We start from the raw sequence: 18,768 nt of genomic DNA, 5'->3' as shown, positions 1-18,768 counted from the left end.
GGGCCCGCGCTGCCCTGTGGAGTGCAGAAATGAGAAGGAAAAGAAATGCAAATCCTGTCAGTCATCATGGCAGGAGCGAGCTGGCTGTTATCATAGCTAAGTGCTGTTCATTGCAAAATCAGTCTTGCACCAACACTGGGGCTCCAAGGCCACCTTCCTTCCTCCCTGGCCCCGTGCTGGCGGAGAGCTGCACTCCAGGCAGTGGGCGAACACCAGTTGGGCAGTAATTGCCGTGGAATTAACCTCTGACATTCTTCTAAAAATAGGCCTAATAAATCCAATCATTAGCGGCTCTCCTGCTTGCTTTGCCTCAAGGGTAAACACTGTAGATTAAAGCGTTTACAAGTCACAGGTCTATGAGCGTCTCCTCGCTTCTCCATGTCACTGCAGCCGAGCACCAGTCCCTGCCCGGTGGGGTTTGCCCCCGGTGGTGGCACTTGGGTTTGTGGGAAGGGGAGCGGTGCGGCATGGGGGCTGTTGGGGTGACGGAGGGCTGGAAGGCGTCGCTTTAATTTACCTTGATAGACGATGGGAGATTCAGCAACGGGCCGAGGAAACTGGCAGAATTGGTGCGGTCTCGGGTGGGTTCGGGTGGAGAATACGAAGGTGTTTTCACCCGTCCACTCCCTCTCCGCCAGGGGGGACGGCAAATCGATCATGTCACCCAAAGTGGTGGGGGCAGCTCCTCCGGGTGCAAGGGGAGCGTGCGGTGCCTTTCCATACCATGCTGTGCCATACCGTACTGTACCATACCATACCGTACCATACCATACCGTGCCGTGCCGCCCAGCGCTGCGCCCCCACTGCCGGGCATTCAGCACAATTCAGGTTATGTGTGCTGCGTTCAGCACAGGCACAGCGCGGAGATGGAAATAGCCCTGAATTCGGCCGTTGGGGCGCAGGCCAGGGGCAAGGGGGCAGGACTGTCGCGGTTCATGACAGCAAAGTTCCAAAATGCTGTGGCCATTGTTATTATAGACAATAGAAAAACGGAGATTTATGGAGATCCCACAGGGGTTGAAGAGCTGACAAGGCATGTAGCTGTACAGGGAATGGTGCTTTCTAGATGCCTGTGAAAGCCAATCTGCCATTACTTAAATTGTCTTTGTCTTCTTCTTTCCAGCTGACATCATCTCTACAGTAGAATTCAACCACACTGGAGAATTACTAGCAACAGGGGACAAGGGGGGCCGTGTTGTAATATTTCAGCGTGAGCAGGAGGTAAGTGTCAGTGAATGCAAAATGCCCATTTTATCCTTTTAAGAAAAGCTTCCTGCTGTTCCCTAATCCGTATGTGTCATTCCTAACCTCAGGTCTCTCCTGGCAGACTCCAGTCTGAAAAGCAACTATTAACATAAGCAGGACCAGATTTCATCTTGTAAAACACCTTCCAAAATCACGTTGCATTTCCTGCTCCTTTTGCTCTGGTTGCAGCTCTCTACAGCCGGGTGTAACTTGGATCAGGCCGGTGCATTTGAGCATGCTGTGGGTGTCCATCTCATAGACCCCCCCAAAAAAACCACCCCAATACCCTTTTTGACACTGCCAAAATGTCTGGAAAGCGTAGATGGATGAAACAATTACGTTTCCCTTCCAGACACATTTCCGAAGCCGTCCCGGTTAGCTGGTCTGGCACGGTCGGTCTGGCACGGCACATGCGGCATCGCATGGTCTGAGCCGTTGGGAGCCATCCTCCCCCGTGGGTGTGTTTGCTGACGGTGGAAGGGATGAGTCAGGCCGGGCCATGAAAAATGTCATGGTCCAATGACGGTTTTAAATTTTTCTCAAAGTTACTGCCTCAAAATTATTTCTATATAAGCTGGAGAGAAGCGATCGGTTAAAGGTTACACTCATAGACACTTCATCAACCTTTCCAGCAGGATTTCATTTCTCATTTCTCTCTCATTTTATTATTCTAGTGCTTTTCTTGAACTTTAAGCTTCCTAACGTCTCACCGGGTGTATTCCGTTCAGCTCCTGCTTTGGAGCAGGACTGCGCTCCATGGGACAAGGTGGCTTCACTGCCCCAAATGCATTGTTTGCGTGCGGGAAGTTCATCTCCACGACAGTTCTCATTTAATTACCTCAGCCCCATTCGGAGCCTGGTGCTGGGTTCACTGTGTGGGATTTGCAGACCCACGATACCTTACGCATCTGAGCCATGGCGCAGCGTCCATGCCTGCAGAGATTGCGTCCTTTCCACGGATGCTTTACTCTTTCTTTACATTTGAGCACCTGCGGGGCAAACGCTGCTTCCCTGTGCCGACGACACAGTGCCAGTGGCTCCCCCGGGGCTGGTTCTGGTGCCCAGCAGGGGCTGGTGCTTGGTCCCAGCCGTTCTCCAGGGACAGCAGCACAGCAGGCTCCTTTCCTGCTCTGTTCCTGCTCCGTTACCGCTCTGTTCCCACTGAGCACTCCGGCGCGTGGGAGCTGCCGTGCCAGGAGAGGCCGTGCCTTGGCCTCCAGACCTGTGCTGCGTCACCGCGACCAGGCGCTCACCGTGACTTGACAAACCGTAGAGAACCACAGGGTCAGCAAGAAAGTGTTCTGTGGCTCTCCGAGCCTCACACTCCTCTGTTCCCCTTCCTGCAGAGCAAAAACCAGCCCCATCGCAGGGGAGAGTACAATGTCTACAGCACCTTCCAGAGCCACGAGCCGGAGTTCGATTACCTGAAGAGTTTGGAGATAGAGGAGAAGATCAATAAGATACGATGGCTCCCGCAGCAAAACGCAGCCTATTTCCTGCTCTCCACCAACGGTACGTGGCTGTGGGCAGCCGGGCAAGCACCGTCCCACCGCCTCCATCCCCGGGCCCCAACAGCCGGGCAGGGCCTGCTCTGTAGTGTTGCTTTGGGAAAAATGTACGTTAAAAAAATGTCAAGTCTCTTCAGGGTGACAGGGGTGTCATGGGCGAGCAGGAACCTGGCCAGAACTGTCTGGCAGAGCTCGGTTCCAGTGCAACAGGTTTTGTCCTTATTCACGGCATCCATTCCCTGCAAGGGAGGGAATCTTTTCCCCCTGCTGACAACTTATATTCTTATTTTTTGGATCTTGGGAACTCTTTTTTTTTTTTTTAAACTCTTTTTTTTTTTAGAAAAAAAAAAGAAAAACTGCACCTGATTTGTTTCAATTTGCAGCTGCGTTCAGCTCAGCAGTTCCATGTTATGTTCAGATAAATATCAGGAGGATCCAGGAATATTACTTGGGATGAATGGGACCTTAAGATGGATGTGACTTAATTACTTCAGGGGAAAAGGAGGGGTCTAATTATCTTCCATAACCAACTTATTTTGTATTATAGAATTGACTCTATTGATCATTGTAATAAAATTCAAAGACTTATTAAACTCATTTGGGGGGAGAATCATTGAAATGCAATGAAGATTAATTATAGAGCATAATGTTCTGTTAATTGAGTTTTTAAATAGTTTTTTGATTAACAGGGATATTATCTTTCCATTTGAGATGGTGCTTCATATGCTAGCAGGTTATCAAAATTATTCTTTTAGAAATATTCCCGTGTTATGCTGTTTCTTTTTGTTGTTACTGTTAAACTAACATTTTATATAGAAGCCCCCTGAAGTAAAGCGGGTTAATAAAAACAAAATTAATGGCACTCTGTTGGAATTGCCGTGTAAAGGAGAAAATGAAGACGGATGATATGGTTGTATATGAAACCTGGTGGAAGTGATGATAAACTACTGACAGAGTCTCTGCCAGGAGCGAGGAAAGAAAACACCATTATTCAGAGTACCCACGTGTTCTGGGGCTCCTTCCCTGGGGGCTCAGGGCACGGGGCAGGTGGGAGCCCAGAGGGGCTGGGAGCTGCGGGGACAGGTCGGAGGTGCTTTCAGACCTGGTAAATGCTGAGCTCTGCACAGCGTCTGGATGGGGAAGGTCAGGATGACTTGGATGAGTTACAGGCACTGTTCCACCTGCTTCAGGGAGCTGCCGGGGAGGTTCCCTCTGCCCCGGCTTTTCTCCCTCGCAGCTTCCATTGCTGGAACCCCCACTTGCCCATTGCCCTGCTCCACGTGTTCCACGCGGGGTTTCTGCATGAGCCCCACTGGGGGCAAAATGATTTACCTTGTGGCATCTTGTGAGCTTTAAAGCCGTGCAGAGGTCCCAGCGCCTGCTGCCGGCGCAGGAGCTGCTGACGCTGCCACCCCAGCACCTGCAGGGTGACACCCAGCTGGAGCCACCCCCGGGCATCCCTGTCCCTCCTGTTGTGGTCCCTGAGGGGCTGCAGGGCTGGCAGTGCCTTGGGGCTGGGGGTCAGCAGGGATGGCCGGGGGTGTTCAAAGAGGAGGAGAAATAGAGCAAACAGCGGGGGCCGAGTTAGGAGAGCTGCTGCATCCTCAGTATTTAACACCTTCCCAATTACTAGAAGCTAAACTAATTTGGAAATTAGGCTTGAAAAGTGACCGGTGGCCCCTGGATAACTGCCCTATGAGCTAGAACATGTAGGAGGGAAAAATCTTATATGGGAGTCATCTCTCAGCTGGTTTCCCAGTGGGTGGGCGGGTGTGGGGAAGGGGTGTGTGTCCCTGTCTGTGCATGAGTGTGTGACACACACACGTTGGTGGCAGGGAGGAGCGGAGCGGCCATGTGTGGCGCTGGCTCATTGCCGGGATGTCGTGTTCAGCCTCCCTGTGCCACCCGAGCTGCCCTGTCCCTCTGCCAGCACCTGGGTAATTTGTCCCATCACTCGATACATCAAATACCAACGTTCAAGGCATTTCCTGAGGCTCTGAGCCCTGGGAAGTCCCTTCTCCTATTATTTCTCCATTAATCCAATAGTGCTGTTGTTCAACCGTCTCCTTACCGCTGGTATAAACACGCCGGCAGTTGTCCGGCAGGAACAGAAAACCCAGAACTCTGGGAATAAAGAGCTGTGGTGACAGCTACATCTTCTGTACCCACTTCCAGCAAGCTGCAGGAGGGGACGCAGCAGACTTTTCCCTGTTAAACCATCCAGCGTGGCCTCGATGTGTCGGTCAGTGGGCAGAGGGGGAGCAGCCGGGTGTAACGCTCTCCTCTCCTGCCCCCAGATAAGACTGTGAAGCTATGGAAGGTCAGCGAGCGGGACAAGAGGCCAGAGGGATACAATCTCAAGGATGAGGATGGCCGTCTCCGAGACCCCTCCATGATCACCATGCTGCGGGTGAGTGTGGGCAGTCCCAGGCTGTCAAGGAGCCTTTCTCTTCAGGGTCTGGGATTAAAATTGCTGCTGGTGTCACCTGCGTGCTGCAGTACTGGTAGTGCTGGCTTGATGTGCCAGGTTGATGTCGGAGGGCAGGAGCATGCGCCTTGTTTTGGAGGCCCGTACTTTGGCTGATGTGTGAGCACGGGAGCGGAGGAGGGAGCTGGTGCCGGAACGGTGCCTGGGCTATGCCGGCTCTGGGCAGTTGTGCTGTGAAGCGCTGTGTTTCCTCTCATGTCGGTACCCCGGTGCTGCTGCTGCGCCGCCCAGCACACCCGTCCTGGCGAGGAGGCAGTTAATGAGCCCTCCCTTCCTAGTGCATTCGCAAGCGCAACTTCTGCTTTGGGAGCATAAAGACTTCTCTAAATGAGTTTTCCTCCCAGCCTAAGGAGATTAAAACCGGCCTCCCAAATAAAATGCAAACACCTAAGGCTATGTTTTCCATGGACTGCGAGGGGGATGGATGCACAGACCCCATTAAAGCAGCGGCCCCTGGGAGTGTGTGGCAAGGGGAGGCAGGAGGCACGGCAGCACCCGGCTGCTGGGCATCACTCTGCCACCCGGGCAGCTGCCGCACCTGGCCGCGCTGCCCTGGGGTTAGTGTTCATGATATTTCATCTGCATGTAAAGAGCCAGCTCTGGCCCCAGGCTGTGCGCGCCCTGTTAATTCGATCAGAGCTCACCCTGTGCCCCAGGGAGCTCCGGCAGCGGGTACAGGCAGCGGTACAGGTGGTACAGGCAGCGGGTACAGGCAGTGCTGGAGACCCGTCGCGTGTGGGCTCCAGCAGCGAGCGGCGTGCCCCTCTGCAAACGGGGAGAAGCCGTGCTCCCCTCTGCTTGATGCTAGAGCAGAAACAGAGAGTAACTCCTTTAACCCATAGTCCGAGAAATGCTAAGTATGCAGGAATTTTGTCATGACATTAATCAGACTTGACCAGCTTGTAATTTATTAACACCCTGTCAGAATTTGCATTTTGAGTACTTGGGGTTTTTATATTTATATATATAAAATTGTTCCTATGATTACCCTTGGCTCACTTTTATGGCTTACAGTTCCATTGCAGATGAAGCCATTGAGAACCCGACAGGTAGTTAATTCTCGTCTCCGAACTGAGTTGCTCCTGGTGGCTGGCAGGCATTTTTCTTTACAGAGCAAGAAAACATTTTATTTCATGTATATATGTATCTGCTGTCATGTTTCAGGCAGCATTTTCAGCCTAATACGCTGTTACCTAGACAGCCGTTGGAGGAGTTTGCTGGGAATGGGGATGTCGGAGCTGGGGTTATCAGCCCTCTGCCCGGCTGGGAGGCAGCGTGAAGGGGCGGAACTCCAGTTAGTCCTTCCTTCTCCGGCCAAAAGCACTGGGAAAGCCCTGGGCTTGCTGAGGAACCGCGGGTCGCCGTTTTGCCTAAATCTGCTGTCTCAGTGCCTGTGCCGAGCTCTGCTGCAGGCAGCTGTAGGCATCGGTCCCGTGCCCAGGGGCCTCCTGGGCACCCCAAAACACTGCTGGGAGCCCCACAAAACAGCAAATGCAAGGTCAGCATTCAAAGGGGAGCGATTTTTGAATATTGATTTATTTTTATTTCTAGTGTATTCTTTAAGAACATTGAATTTCTGGGGGCAGTGAAGTGAGTCAAGAGTCCAGGATAAAAGTAATGCATTTTTCTTTTCTTTTCCAACACAAACTGTATTAAAACTGCCATCAGTGTAACTTCTTAAGCAAAATAATTCATCATGGGAGCAGAGTTTTGGTGTTTCGAAGTGAAACTTTTTAACCTTTTGAAAATGCATTTCTATCTGTTGGGTTGACCTGGCTATCAGCTCTGTGGGTGCCACTGTGTCCGTCTCACCTGCAGTGGCCACCGGCCAGTCCATCCCACGCTGCCAGGTATGGGGAGCACAGGGGGACGTGTGCTGCAGCTCTGTCTGCCCGGACCTGCTGGTGGGTTCCCCCTTGCCTGGGCAAGGGGAGGTCACAAGGAGCATGGCAGGTGGCCCTGGGCAAGGGGAGGCCACAAGGAATGCGGCGGGTGGCCCTGGGCAAGGGGAGGCCAGGAGAAGCGCAGCGGGTGGCCCTGGCCCCCTGGCACTGTGTCCTGTCCTGCACGCAGTGCCAGCTCTGCCGCCCTCGCATCGGCTTTCAGTGCTGTGTGTGCCCAGGGAGTAACGCCATGGTTCAGCTGCTCCTTCCCTTACCTGTGCCAGAGACACTGGGGTGGGGGTACAGTCAGCCCTGGTGTTTGCCTGGGGGTGGGTGCAGGGGGTGCCACAGCGCCGAGCCGGTGGGTCGGGCTCCCACCCCCCTGTGCTCCCCTGGCTGGTCCCGCTGCGCTGGGGGGCAGTGGCCGCCAGTCGATCGGGGCCTGCGGTGCAGGTAATGACGCCTCGGCAGGGCGCATGGGCGATGTGGTAATGAAAATAAATAAATAATCGTTGCGCTTATCTTCGCTATTGATTGCTGGCGTGAGCTGATTGTGTTTGACCGCGTCCTGGCGCTTCAGTTGCCAGCCGCAGGGCTAAATGGAGCCGAAAATCAGCCCGTGTGTTTTTGCAAGCGCTCGACCTGAAGTTGCACCATGCAGCCCATCCGTCACTGCCGGTGCCCAGCGGGGCGTCCCCGAGGAGGGGCAGGGACGCAGAGATGCCGACAGCGTGGCTGATGCGATTCCAGCCCTGGGCTGTGCGGTGCTGGGGAGTTCCTGAGGATGTGGGCCAGCCCTGAGCGTGCGGGGGCCATGTGTGGGGTTGGGGCAGCGAGCCACCCACCGGGCATCCGCCTGCCCCTGCCCTGCTCGCCCCCACGGCAGCAGTCACTGGAGTTTGTCAGGGAAGGAGGGGATTCTGACTTTTTTCCGCTGTAGAAAGTCATACTGAAATGTCTGAGAACTGGATGCTATTTATTGCAGTCCACCGTCTGCTTCGAAAGTTTCAGCCTTCGTTTTACTTTCGGTCCATTTATTCCCGGGAGCAGCTTGATGCTGTGTGGCTGGAGGAGTTGCTACCCGGGTGTCTCCCACTGCGCTGTGAGATACAGCTCCTGCTTCACAGCAGCGGCAAGAGGTAAAACACGGTGTAAGTGCTCAGCATTACGGTTATTAGTATCTGCCTGCGCAACGCCTGCTGTCTTCCGCCAGCCCCAGTTTGATCTAACGTTTTGATGATTTTGCTTAGACAGATATTTACACAGTAGTAACCATTTTGCTGCAGCCTTATGTATCTTTGACGTTTAATTGTCCTGTGATGCTCGCACTTTGGAGTAAAGCCACATCCATCCACAGTTTAACTTTTGGCCACAGACAAGTGAAAAAGGGTTTTAAAACCGCCTTGCTGCAATCATCTCTTAGCAATTTGTCATAACGGTTTAAATGTACTTAATGCGCTTTGTTCTCTGAGGAATTTCTAACCCACATAGTGCAAAAGGAATATTTAACTCTGCTCAGACAGTAAAGGAGGCCTTTTGCTGTCATTAGAAGAGCTGTGCTTATTTGGATAGCCCCCAGTCTAATTGCTACAGCCCTTCAGCCTCATTTCACAGCCTCCGCGAGCTCTCAAGTGCTGCTCGGTGTACAGCCGTACCTACGCCGAGGGATGTGTGCAAGAAATAATTAACATAAATAACATCCAGGGCTTAAATCTTTTTAAACAGAGGATGTGTTTGCTTTGATGGTGGCACAGCGGCAGTCAGACTGCGGTGAAACACCGGCGTGCATCCTCCCGCCGGTGCCGTCCCTGCCGGAGGCGGCGGACCCAGGTGCTGTGCACGGCCGGAGGCCGACGCTGCTTCTGATGAGCAAAACTGGGAGAACACATCAGGAAGAGACGGCTCCTGGGCTTCCCTTCTCCATAGAGAGGGTCTGATCTGCATGTTGTTTGTCTGAAGAGAAGCAGCAGCAGCCAGCTGTGCTGCCGGTGCTGCCTTGGCCCGTGGCGCCAGGGCTCCAAGCGCCACAGGAACGCGCTCCTGCCTCCCCGACATGCCAGGTGGGGGCCGCTGCTGAAGGATGTTCTCATGTCAGGCCGCTGTCCATTCTCGAGCCAGGCTGGGATTTCTGACTCCACCGGGTCCCTGCTCCATCTGCAGGGGAGGTAGCCAGTGCTCCCTGGGGCTGGCGGGGGCTCGCAGGAGGGGCTGCTGCCGCCTCCCCTCCTCTCCCAAGGAAACCAGCTCAGACACCAGTGGGGAACAACTTCCCTGCCCCGGGCAGCTGATCTCTGCCCCAAGCAGAGACTTTAAAGTGCTGGTACGTAAGGAAGCACCCCGCAAAGTGGCTGCCGTGCACTAACGAGCCCAGGGACTGGTTCCTGGGGCAGCTGGGTCCTGTCTCACCCAGGCTGTGGACGACTCGGGAGATCGCCGTGGTACGGAGGGTGGTTTTCTGTGGTCTCCCCTGGACACTCCCTGGGTGAGGAACGACCCTCCCAGGCCAAGTGCAATGTGAGTGCCATGAGCAAGTGCATCGACGTGCCGGGTCCTTGGTGTTTGTAGCTGTCACAAAGCTCGCTCTGATTAAGAGCTACCACTTGACTCTCTCAGTTCCAGCAAAATCCCTCATAAATTCTGGTTTATATCTCCCATTTTGTGGAAGCACTCGGATTTCTTGGCTCCTGGGGAGGCTGTGCTGGGTTCCTGATGCAGCCGGTGCAGCCGTGGGCAGCCCCCGAGCGGAGCTGTGTGACGGGAGAGGGAAGGGGATGGGGGATGCTGTGGAAGGGAACTGCCGCGCTGCTGCATTGCTGCCCCAGCAAGGAGATTTGTCTGTCTTTTCCTTGTATGCATTCTCCAAAACATTATCATTTAAATGACAAAGTAATGTGAAACATTAGGCTTTTTTTTGGCTATAAAATGCACATGGCAGAACTAATCAATTTCAAACGATCGCCATCAAACCATTGCCACAGAAATTAAAAAAAAAAAAAAGGACTTTTCTCATTTTCATTAGCGGCTTACGTTGCTCTACAGCAGCTCACTGCGTAGCGTTTGCATGCTCGGCTGCCCGCTGGCAGCCTGGCCCCTCTACCCGAGCAGTGCTGCCTCCGGGGATGCCGCGCTGTGCCGGGGGCCGGTGGGGTTTGCTGGCTGGAGGCACTTGGTTGTTCTTGCTCCTAAAGCAACACCCTGGAGGAGGACGGAAGGACTTGGCTGGGCCTGGTGGGGGCATGGCCAGGCCGCGGGGCTGGGGGACGGTGGTTCCTCCGTGCCAGGCAGCGCAGCCCCTCGTGCCGTGGCCGCAGGGTGCAGGAGGGCTTGGCGGGGTGCGGGGACACGGCGCTGGCCGCAGCCAGTCTGCAGCGTGGGGGCTGCCCTGCCACCCCGCCGGCCTGCGCTGCCCGAACCGCTGCCGGCATCACTCTGTGGGAACTTGAAAAGAAATGAGGGAGCGTGTTTTGCTGCTGCTTTTGTCATTTTTTTGGTTTTGCCCAGGTCATGAGCTGAATTCTTTCTTTTCTGGCGAAAACTCACTATTCATCCTTTTAATATTTGTAAACTCACCTTGAAATGCTGATGACCAGAATTGACCTTTCAGCTATTTTTTTGATCTCTTTTTCCACAGCAATTACTCTGCTGGTATCTGTGTCTAGACGTACTGTAAAAAAACAATGTGCGGGCAGAATTATCAAACGGGTTTGGATTGCTTTGAATTTGTGTTTGGTAACGTGGCTGTGCTTCTACACACTTCTCCCTGGAAAAGTAGGAAAGTTGTAAACTGCTAGGTGGGGCTTTACTGACGCTGGCTCTTTTTCAGTGGAAGAAAGTTTAAAAATACGTTTTCAAACATCATTAAGGGGAATGTAATGAGATTGGCATGAATGGTTCAGGATTTTGAACTTCAAATAAGAAAAATGTCCTGTTTGTTCTTTTGAGATAGCTGCAAAATTATTTCAGGGTTTTGGTACAGATGGCAAAAGTAATCTTGGAGTGTAATAGCTGAACTAGGACAAATTCTCAGTTACAAACAAAAAAAAAATCCTATCATGCTATAAAAAAATGCAAAGAATGTGAAATCTGGGATGATTTGGGCTGCATGTGGAATGACACTTGCAGTCAATGCTCAGCCCTGCACCAAAACCCCTTGACCTGGCCCCGTTTTTGGGGAGGGGTGTTTGTGTTGGTGGCCCGAACCGTCGGCCCACAAGGACTAACTTCAGGCCTTGAACTCGCACCTCGGTGCCGACGGAGCAGAGCCCCGCAGACGCTCCTGCGACTCATCCCTGTTGCGGCTGGGACCCGCCGCCACAAATGGCTCCCGTTGGCCTCTGCCAGGGCATCCAAGTGTGGACAGATGGACGAGACAGCCCTGCTTCTGCCCGGACGTGGGGCTGGGGGCTGCGGGAGTGGGCACAGGGCAGGCGGGGCAGGGACTGTCCCCGCGGCCATGGTGCGCTGGGGTGTCAGCACGCAGATGGGTACGGTGTGACGCCTTTCTGTGGGTCACCCCAGTGCTGGAGCCCTGCGGAGTGCCAGTGGTCATTGAGCAGCTGGACACGGCTCCGGCTGGTGGCTCTGCTAGGCAGGACACGCTCCCACCAGACTCCCTGCGGACCTGGGGTCCATGGTTCTTCCCCTTCTCCTGGCCCCTCAGCTGGGACCCAGACCCTTTTGGGGCAGCCTGCACCTTTTGGACCTGCAGACGTAGAGACGAATCTTTGGTTGGCATCAAGTCTGTGCCTGTATTTCATTGTATGAAAAAAGGCTTGGTAGCAGGCGACAGAAGCAGTGGTGTTAGCGTGATGCTAAGCAGGGAGGAGGGAAACGACTGGGGAAAAGAGATGAAACCAGAAGCTCTATCAGCTACATGGGCCGGTAATGAGATAGCAGGTTTATCCTCCCAGGGGAAGGTACCTTCCACACTTCATGGGGAAGGTCCAATAAGACGGAATCCTGAAGAGCATGAAATTGCCAGTCTGCCATGAAAGTAGTGTTTGATGCACATTTTGTCTGCAAAATGTTAATCCACAGGCAGCGTTGGCCAGTTACAGAATATGCCTTTTGTAGGTGAGCAGTAAACATCGGGGAGCACATTCGGAGGAGCTCAGCTGCTGGAGCAGGCAAAGAACGTTGCTGGATTTATCCCTGTGCAGCTCACTCTGCTCTCCGATTTGCCGGGAACTGGATTACATTTTCCTTCCTGCAAACCCAAGGCTGGGGTTAATCTGGGCTCCGGCTGTGACTAGTTCCACTTGGCCAAATCCTGCCAGCTCGCCGGGGCTGCGGGGCCAGCAGTGCAGCAGGGGCGGATGGGCCAGTGGGACGGGGCTGTGCCTGGCACCGCCACCGCTTGGCTTGTGTCGAGAGGGCAGTTTGTCCTGCTGTCGGTGCAGGAGAGAGGATGGCAGCGCTGGGTACAGCAGCGCCGGTTAGGGACCAGCCAACCGAGCACGCCAGGCGGTGGGAGCTCCTCGGCCGTGGGCATTGCCGTGCTGACCTGCTGCCCATCCCACTGCACGTAGCAGGCGATTGCGGAGCTTCAACTGCCCTTGGTGCTGAGGCTTGGGAACCCCTGACGAGGCGGGGACCGGATAGACGCCTAAATGGATTATTTATTGGTTTTCTTTTTTAACGGCTCCTACTCTGGGTCAGATTTGGATCTCAGCACAAGTCCAGTGTGGCTCCATTGTGCTGAGGGGATTTCCATGGAGGTGACTGGGAGCAAAACCTCCTTCTCCGTTTCCCAGAAGCGAGTGTGTGGTCCCAGTGCTGCGAGTCTGCGGTCGCCCTCCGCCCCGGCTGCCCCGGCCAGCAGTCGGTGCAGGGGTGGGCGCGAGACCCACAGCAGGGCGATGCTGGGCGGCTGCGGCAGCTCTCCGGGGCAGAGGCAGCATCGCGGCTTTGCTTGTTGGCGCTGGGCTGTCCCTGCATGAGCCCGCCCTGTCATCATCACAACCGGTAGGAATTTTTGGCCCCCAGCATGTCCCATGAGGATTCCCAGCAGCGCTTTCCCTTGCGTGTAGGCGGTTGATTGCCATTTCGCTGTGCTGGGGGCTTTGTGTCACCAGTCAGACCCCCAGTAACGGGCAGCTCAAACACGGCACTCGCTGGACTTGTGCTTGTGGCAGGTTACGTGGCCATGGCGCCCCGGGAGCTGAGGCCTTACTCTTTTTCCCCTGCATATTGGCTTGTGTTTTGAAATCTCCACATGCCATACTGCACCTCTGGGCAGAGGATGAGGTTTTCCTAAGAAATCTCTCCATGTCTTCAGGCCTCAGCCATCGGGGCCATCAGCGCTGTAAATGACGAGGAGAAGCTCTGCTACATGAAGCTTTTCCCTCGGGAGTAGGGAGCGCTTGGTGACAGTCGACATGACAGACAATGAAAGGGGGAAACCTGATGGGAGCAGGGGGCAAAGTAGCGATGACTGACACGGCATCACCCATGCCATGGTCCTTCGCTCGGGGGCTGGAGGTGGCAGGGGGACATGCAGCACCGGTGGTGGGACAGGCCCAGGGCGTTCCAGCTCCTTCCACCCTCCAACCATCGAGAAAATGAATTTTACAGCTCAAGGGAGGATTAGTGCCTCATTAACTCTGGAAAGGGGAAGCCTTCGCCAGACAAGGAGAGAGGAATGGAGTGTCATGTGCGCTTTGAATGAGTGGGACCGGCTCTTTTGCAGGGGGTGCCTGCTAAAGGCAGGGAGAAAAATTAAGACATATTTTGTTTCAGATGAAAAATGACTGGCATTCCCCCCCTTCCTTAAAACAGAAGCTAATTTAATTTATTAGTGGTTTATTTTATTTGACAGCCTTTCTATGTACTTGATGCGGTTTGTTACACTGAATTACCCTTTAATAATGGGTATATATAATACCAGCGCCTGCCCTGCAGGTTGGCTCCGTAATTGAAGGAGGGATGCAGTGAGGAGGTCTCTGCGCCGTTGAGGATTGCCATGGCAATGCTGGGGGCAGCCGGGTGGTTTGGGCGGACACTGCCTTGGACTCCGTGTGCTTCAAAAAAAAAAAAAAAAGACTGAGTTTCAGTTGCTGTCATGTTGCCCTGTTCATTAGGAGTTTCTCTTCGCTGTCACTGACCGCTGCCGCCCTGCCTGCCCAGCTGGGCTGGGGACAGTGTGGCTGCGGGCTCTTCCCTCAGACACATTCCTTTCCATTGCTGCACGATAAGCAGGAATGTAATGCGAGCGTCCACCGGCCGCTGGAAGGGGCTCCGGGGCGGGGGGTCACAGTGCTGGGGACCAGGCAGCACACAAGGCAAGAGGGAGCGGTGGGGATGAGCGAGGATGAGCGGGACGAGGGATGCAGACGGTTCTTCTCTGGCCAGCATTCCCGTGTCGGTGAGTGCGCGTCAGTGCCGGCACGGGGCTCGGGCCGTTAGCATGGACTCATGTTGGCCTCCCTCATGGTGGTGGCGTTCCCAGCTGGATTCGGGGTGAGCTTTGGTGGAGAAGAGATTAAACCCAGGCTGGGGACACCCTGTGCTGGGCAGCCGCTCCCCTTGGCTGTCCTGAGATGGGAAATTGCCTCCCCTGCAGGGTTCTGCTGCCGAGGGATGAGATCCCTGAGCCCGTGTGTGCTCCCAGTGCGTTCCCGGCTGCTCCTGCCTCAAAATGTCAGTGCCTTCAGGTTTAAACACTGACTGTTGATACCCTTAAGCAACAGCTGGCAGCACATGGTGAAAAGGGGCATGGACACTTGCTTTTCTATATTCCAGTGCAAATTCTTGCCACCATACCAGATAAAAAATCCTGCCTTAACAAAATACTCAGGGATGACCAGGTTTGTTCCTCTCGTGGGGTTTTACCTGGTGCTGGACCAAGTTCCAGACACAAAAAACTCCCCAGGATTTGGCTCTGAGGTACATGTGGAGAATTTTCTTGGCTGAAGAGTTTCTCTTAGCTCTGTGACTGTGAGTAGCTGCCCATAAGAAGCGGGCAGGGCGTTGTGCCGGGCACTGGCAGTGGCAGATGGCTCAGCCCCAGGCTCTGTGCACAGCAGGGCTCTGGCTGGGATGGGACTGGCCTGTGGCGTGACCCCACGCTGCAGTCAGGCCACACAACATCACCTCGCCGAGTGAAATCCTCTGCTGAAGCCTTTGCTGAACTTACTTTTTGCCCGCTGAGGCCTGGTGTAACCATTGAACCCTTTCCCTGTGCACAATCGTCATGCTTCCGAGGGTCTGAGTGACAGCCCGGCTCCTGTAATCCCTGAGCAAAACGCAAGCCTCCGTCCCCAGATGGCTGAGCAGAGTCCTTCAGCGGCAAACGATGCATCATTGGCTGTGTCAGGCTGAATTAGCAGGCAGGCTCGTCACATTAAGCTCAGGCTCTGAGCTGGCAGTCCCTGTGCTCCAGTGTCACTCGAGCTGGCTGTCACACTCCCGTCCCCACCTCTGCAGCCATGGGAAATCTCTTTGGGCAGCGCACAGATAATATACACAGTAATGAAGTAGCTGGAGGGAATAGCTCACTGACAAACGGGAGTGCAGGACTGACACCTTTCTAGTGTATTAAGTTGCCTTAAGAGCACTACATCTGAAGTTATTACTCACACCGCTCCTTGCATATGCCATTCTTACCGTATTCCTCCTTCCCCCGATGTTTACATGAGTTATGCTTATTAATCCAAAGGCGAACGTGTATATCTCTGTTTCTAGTCCCTCCATCTGTCCCTGCCCCGTGTGTTCCCTTTCCCTGTCTCTTCTCATCTCTTACCACCGTCACTTCACTTTGAAGCAATGCAAAAAAAGTTAAAAGAAAAATCTGTGCTGACTGGCTCTCTCAAGAAACGTATTTCTGTTAGAAATGCTCCAGGAATTTCAGATTCCGGTTAACAGTGACAAAACAAGGCAGAAGTGGTTTTTATTTTTTTTTTTCAAAGAAGGAGGGGTTGCTGCAGCAGAGACCAAGCCCGGTTTACTGGGCTCTGGCTGCCTCACAGCAATCTAACTGTGCCTCTTTCAAAAGTAAAAGGCTTTCGTGTCTGCTTGTCCCTCTGTTCATACACTTAGGAAGGTTTCCATGGTGAGAGCGTTAAGATGTGGGTGGGATGGAGCGCTGGCAGCCGGTGCTCTGCGGGTGCCTGCTGTGGCCCTGGGGGTGTCCCCTGGCGCCGGGTGCTGGTGTGGGTTGGGTGGGACGGCCGGACCCTGTCCCTGGGTGCTGACGCTCTGCTTCTGTCCCGCAGGTACCTGTGCTCCGGCCCATGGACCTGATGGTGGAGGCCACCCCCCGGCGGGTGTTTGCCAATGCTCATACCTACCACATCAACTCCATCTCCGTCAACAGCGACTACGAGACCTACATGTCGGCGGATGACCTGAGGATAAACCTGTGGAACTTTGAAATCACAAATCAAAGTTTTAGTATCCTTTGGCGCGCGCCACCCTGCGGCCCCTGGGGTGGTCCCAGAGCAGGAATAAGGGAGGTGCCTGGGCTGGCAAGTGGAGTGTGACAGCCCTGGGAGCCCCGACATGGGCACGTGTGGGTAGGAGAACGAGAAGGCTGGATGGGAGGCAGGTCCCTGGTGAAGGTGAGCGGCGGAGGGGGGACCTGTGAGGTCCAGCTCTGTGGGAAGCAGTAGAGCCTGCCCCTGTCTGCTGTGTTGTCTGCCCAGCATCTCGCCTGGCCCCATCCCTGCTCCCCCATCACAGTTCCTCGGAGCAGGAGCTTCACCCTCTGGCAGGGGCTCACAGGGGCTCAGGAGAATGAAATGGTGCAGCCGACTACAGAACACCTGAAATCCCGTCCCCAGGTGCCATTACCAAGGCACGTCCCTCTCATCTCTGCCCATGCAGAGTTGGGACACCAGCAGGACGCTGGGCTGTCTCCGGTGGGCACATTCGGCCATCGGACCAAGCCGCTCCCTCTACGGTGCAGGGCTCAGCTGGCATCGTCACCACTGCTGCCTCCCCGTGTGGGTGACACGTTTTTGAATTTGCCTGCAGGGTCTGTGTGGGGCTGGCAGGAGGGAGGGGGGTCTGCGGGTGATGGAGAAGACAGATGCCTTGGGGAAGAGGGAGAGAGGAAATATTAATCGTGCAGTTTCCATTATACCCTGCAGCGGGGTGACAGGCTGCCAGTCACAGTCGTATAAATGAGGTCGTGCCAGTCACCCTTGTAACAGCCGCATCAGAAATAATAGCAACGGGGCACTAATCATTGGTGGTATTTATATAGTGGTTTCTACGGAGAAATCCCCAGGGCATGTGGCAGATTTAGGCAGCTGGAGAGTATTTCAGCAGTTACAGGCGTGTGGCCGGTGGGGGCTTGAAGCGGGCACTATTGAGCAGAGCTGCAATGTGTGTTGGTTTTGGGGGAAGAAGGTGAAGAGTGCTGAACTGGGGTAAAACCTCAGGGAGTTCAGGTGGCCCACGGGAGTTTGGCCAAGGTGCAAGTGCAGCACCCAAAACACTTGCTGAGAATTGATGGAGAAGTGTCACCACCAGGGAAATGTCCACTCGGATGTCCCATCCCACTGACTTGCTGGTGTGTTGGTGCTGTGGAGCCCCTTCCTGGGGTGTCCCTGGTGTGGCTGCATTTGGCTGAGCCATGGGACCACCCCTGCCGGTGTCTCTGCAATGGAAGACATTTACTCTGGCCTGGGGAATGGGCAGAGTCAGGTCTTGTGCCGCGCAGGGCAGCTCCAGGCTGCGGTACCGGAGCTGTGGTCTGCAGCTGAATGGAAAACGTGACAGATGTTGGCTTTCCCCAGCACTGGCGCTGCCTGGTCCCGGCTTGGCACTGCGGTGCTGCCCTGGGACGGTGCTGCTCTCCCGGGAACACCCACTTGCACGGGGCAAGGGGAAGCCCGGGAGCCAGGGACGTCAGCAGGAGGGGCAGCAGGAGGAGCGGGGTCTGCGTCGGGCTGTGGGGGGCTCCTTGACTCGCCCTGCCAGACATCGTGGACATCAAACCGGCCAACATGGAGGAGCTGACGGAGGTGATCACGGCCGCCGAGTTCCACCCGCACCACTGCAACACCTTCGTCTACAGCAGCAGCAAAGGCACCATCCGGCTGTGCGACATGCGCACCTCCGCCCTCTGCGACCGCCACGCCAAGTGTGAGTACGGCCCACGGCTGGGACAGAGTCCCCTCTGGGTTAGAAGAGCCCAAAAAAGGGAGCGTGAAGACTGACCTGGGCACAGGTCTCCCTTGCCACCTGCCCCCATCCTCCCTCCAGTGTGCCGGGCCGTGGTCCTGCCAGCCCCTCGGCGTTCCCATGGCCGCCTGCCCTCGGTCCTGCCCGGCCCCTAAAGGGTCCCAGCTCTGCACCCTCTGGGGAGCGTGTTAAAACCCCAGGGTGGTCTCTGCGTCTGAGGGGTGGCTGGATGTCGGTGCGCAGCAGCTGCAGAGCTGTCGATGCCGGGAGGCAGGGAGTGCTGCATTTCTTCAGGCCGTTTGTCCAAATAGCCTCCTGTCCTGTTGTCGACTGTGGTCAGGATGTGCAGAAAAGCCCCCTCAAAACCTGGAGTAAGCTGGGCAGGTGGGGAGCTTGTCCCTGGTCCTCCCCGGCCGATGGGATGAGCGAGCTGCTGCTGAGGCAGCCAGCAAAGCGTGGCTCCTGCTCGGCCTGCACCTGTCAGGGGGTCGTTACTGGAAATATTCTCCTTATCAGC

At 54.9% G+C, this 18,768-nt stretch overlaps 1 protein-coding gene across 3 annotated transcripts in view; it reads left to right on the top strand.

The window, feature by feature from the left end:
* The window catches only part of PPP2R2B (protein phosphatase 2 regulatory subunit Bbeta), a 98,133-nt gene that overhangs the window by 69,444 nt on the left and 9,921 nt on the right, over positions 1 to 18,768 (top strand). For all 3 annotated transcript variants that reach the window (XM_054217850.1, XM_054217851.1, XM_054217852.1), the window contains 5 exons: positions 1,124 to 1,221; positions 2,592 to 2,757; positions 5,051 to 5,163; positions 16,337 to 16,514; positions 18,048 to 18,212. In XM_054217850.1, the coding sequence (XP_054073825.1) occupies positions 1,124 to 1,221; positions 2,592 to 2,757; positions 5,051 to 5,163; positions 16,337 to 16,514; positions 18,048 to 18,212 (720 nt within the window). The remainder of the gene's footprint in view (positions 1 to 1,123; positions 1,222 to 2,591; positions 2,758 to 5,050; positions 5,164 to 16,336; positions 16,515 to 18,047; positions 18,213 to 18,768) is intronic.

Source organism: Rissa tridactyla, chromosome 11, assembly GCF_028500815.1.
Source record: "Rissa tridactyla isolate bRisTri1 chromosome 11, bRisTri1.patW.cur.20221130, whole genome shotgun sequence".
In the NCBI taxonomy this organism is placed as follows: Eukaryota; Metazoa; Chordata; class Aves; order Charadriiformes; family Laridae; genus Rissa; species Rissa tridactyla.
The sequence above is the reverse complement of the archived record's forward strand: the minus strand, read 5'-3'. Positions and strand labels throughout refer to the sequence as shown.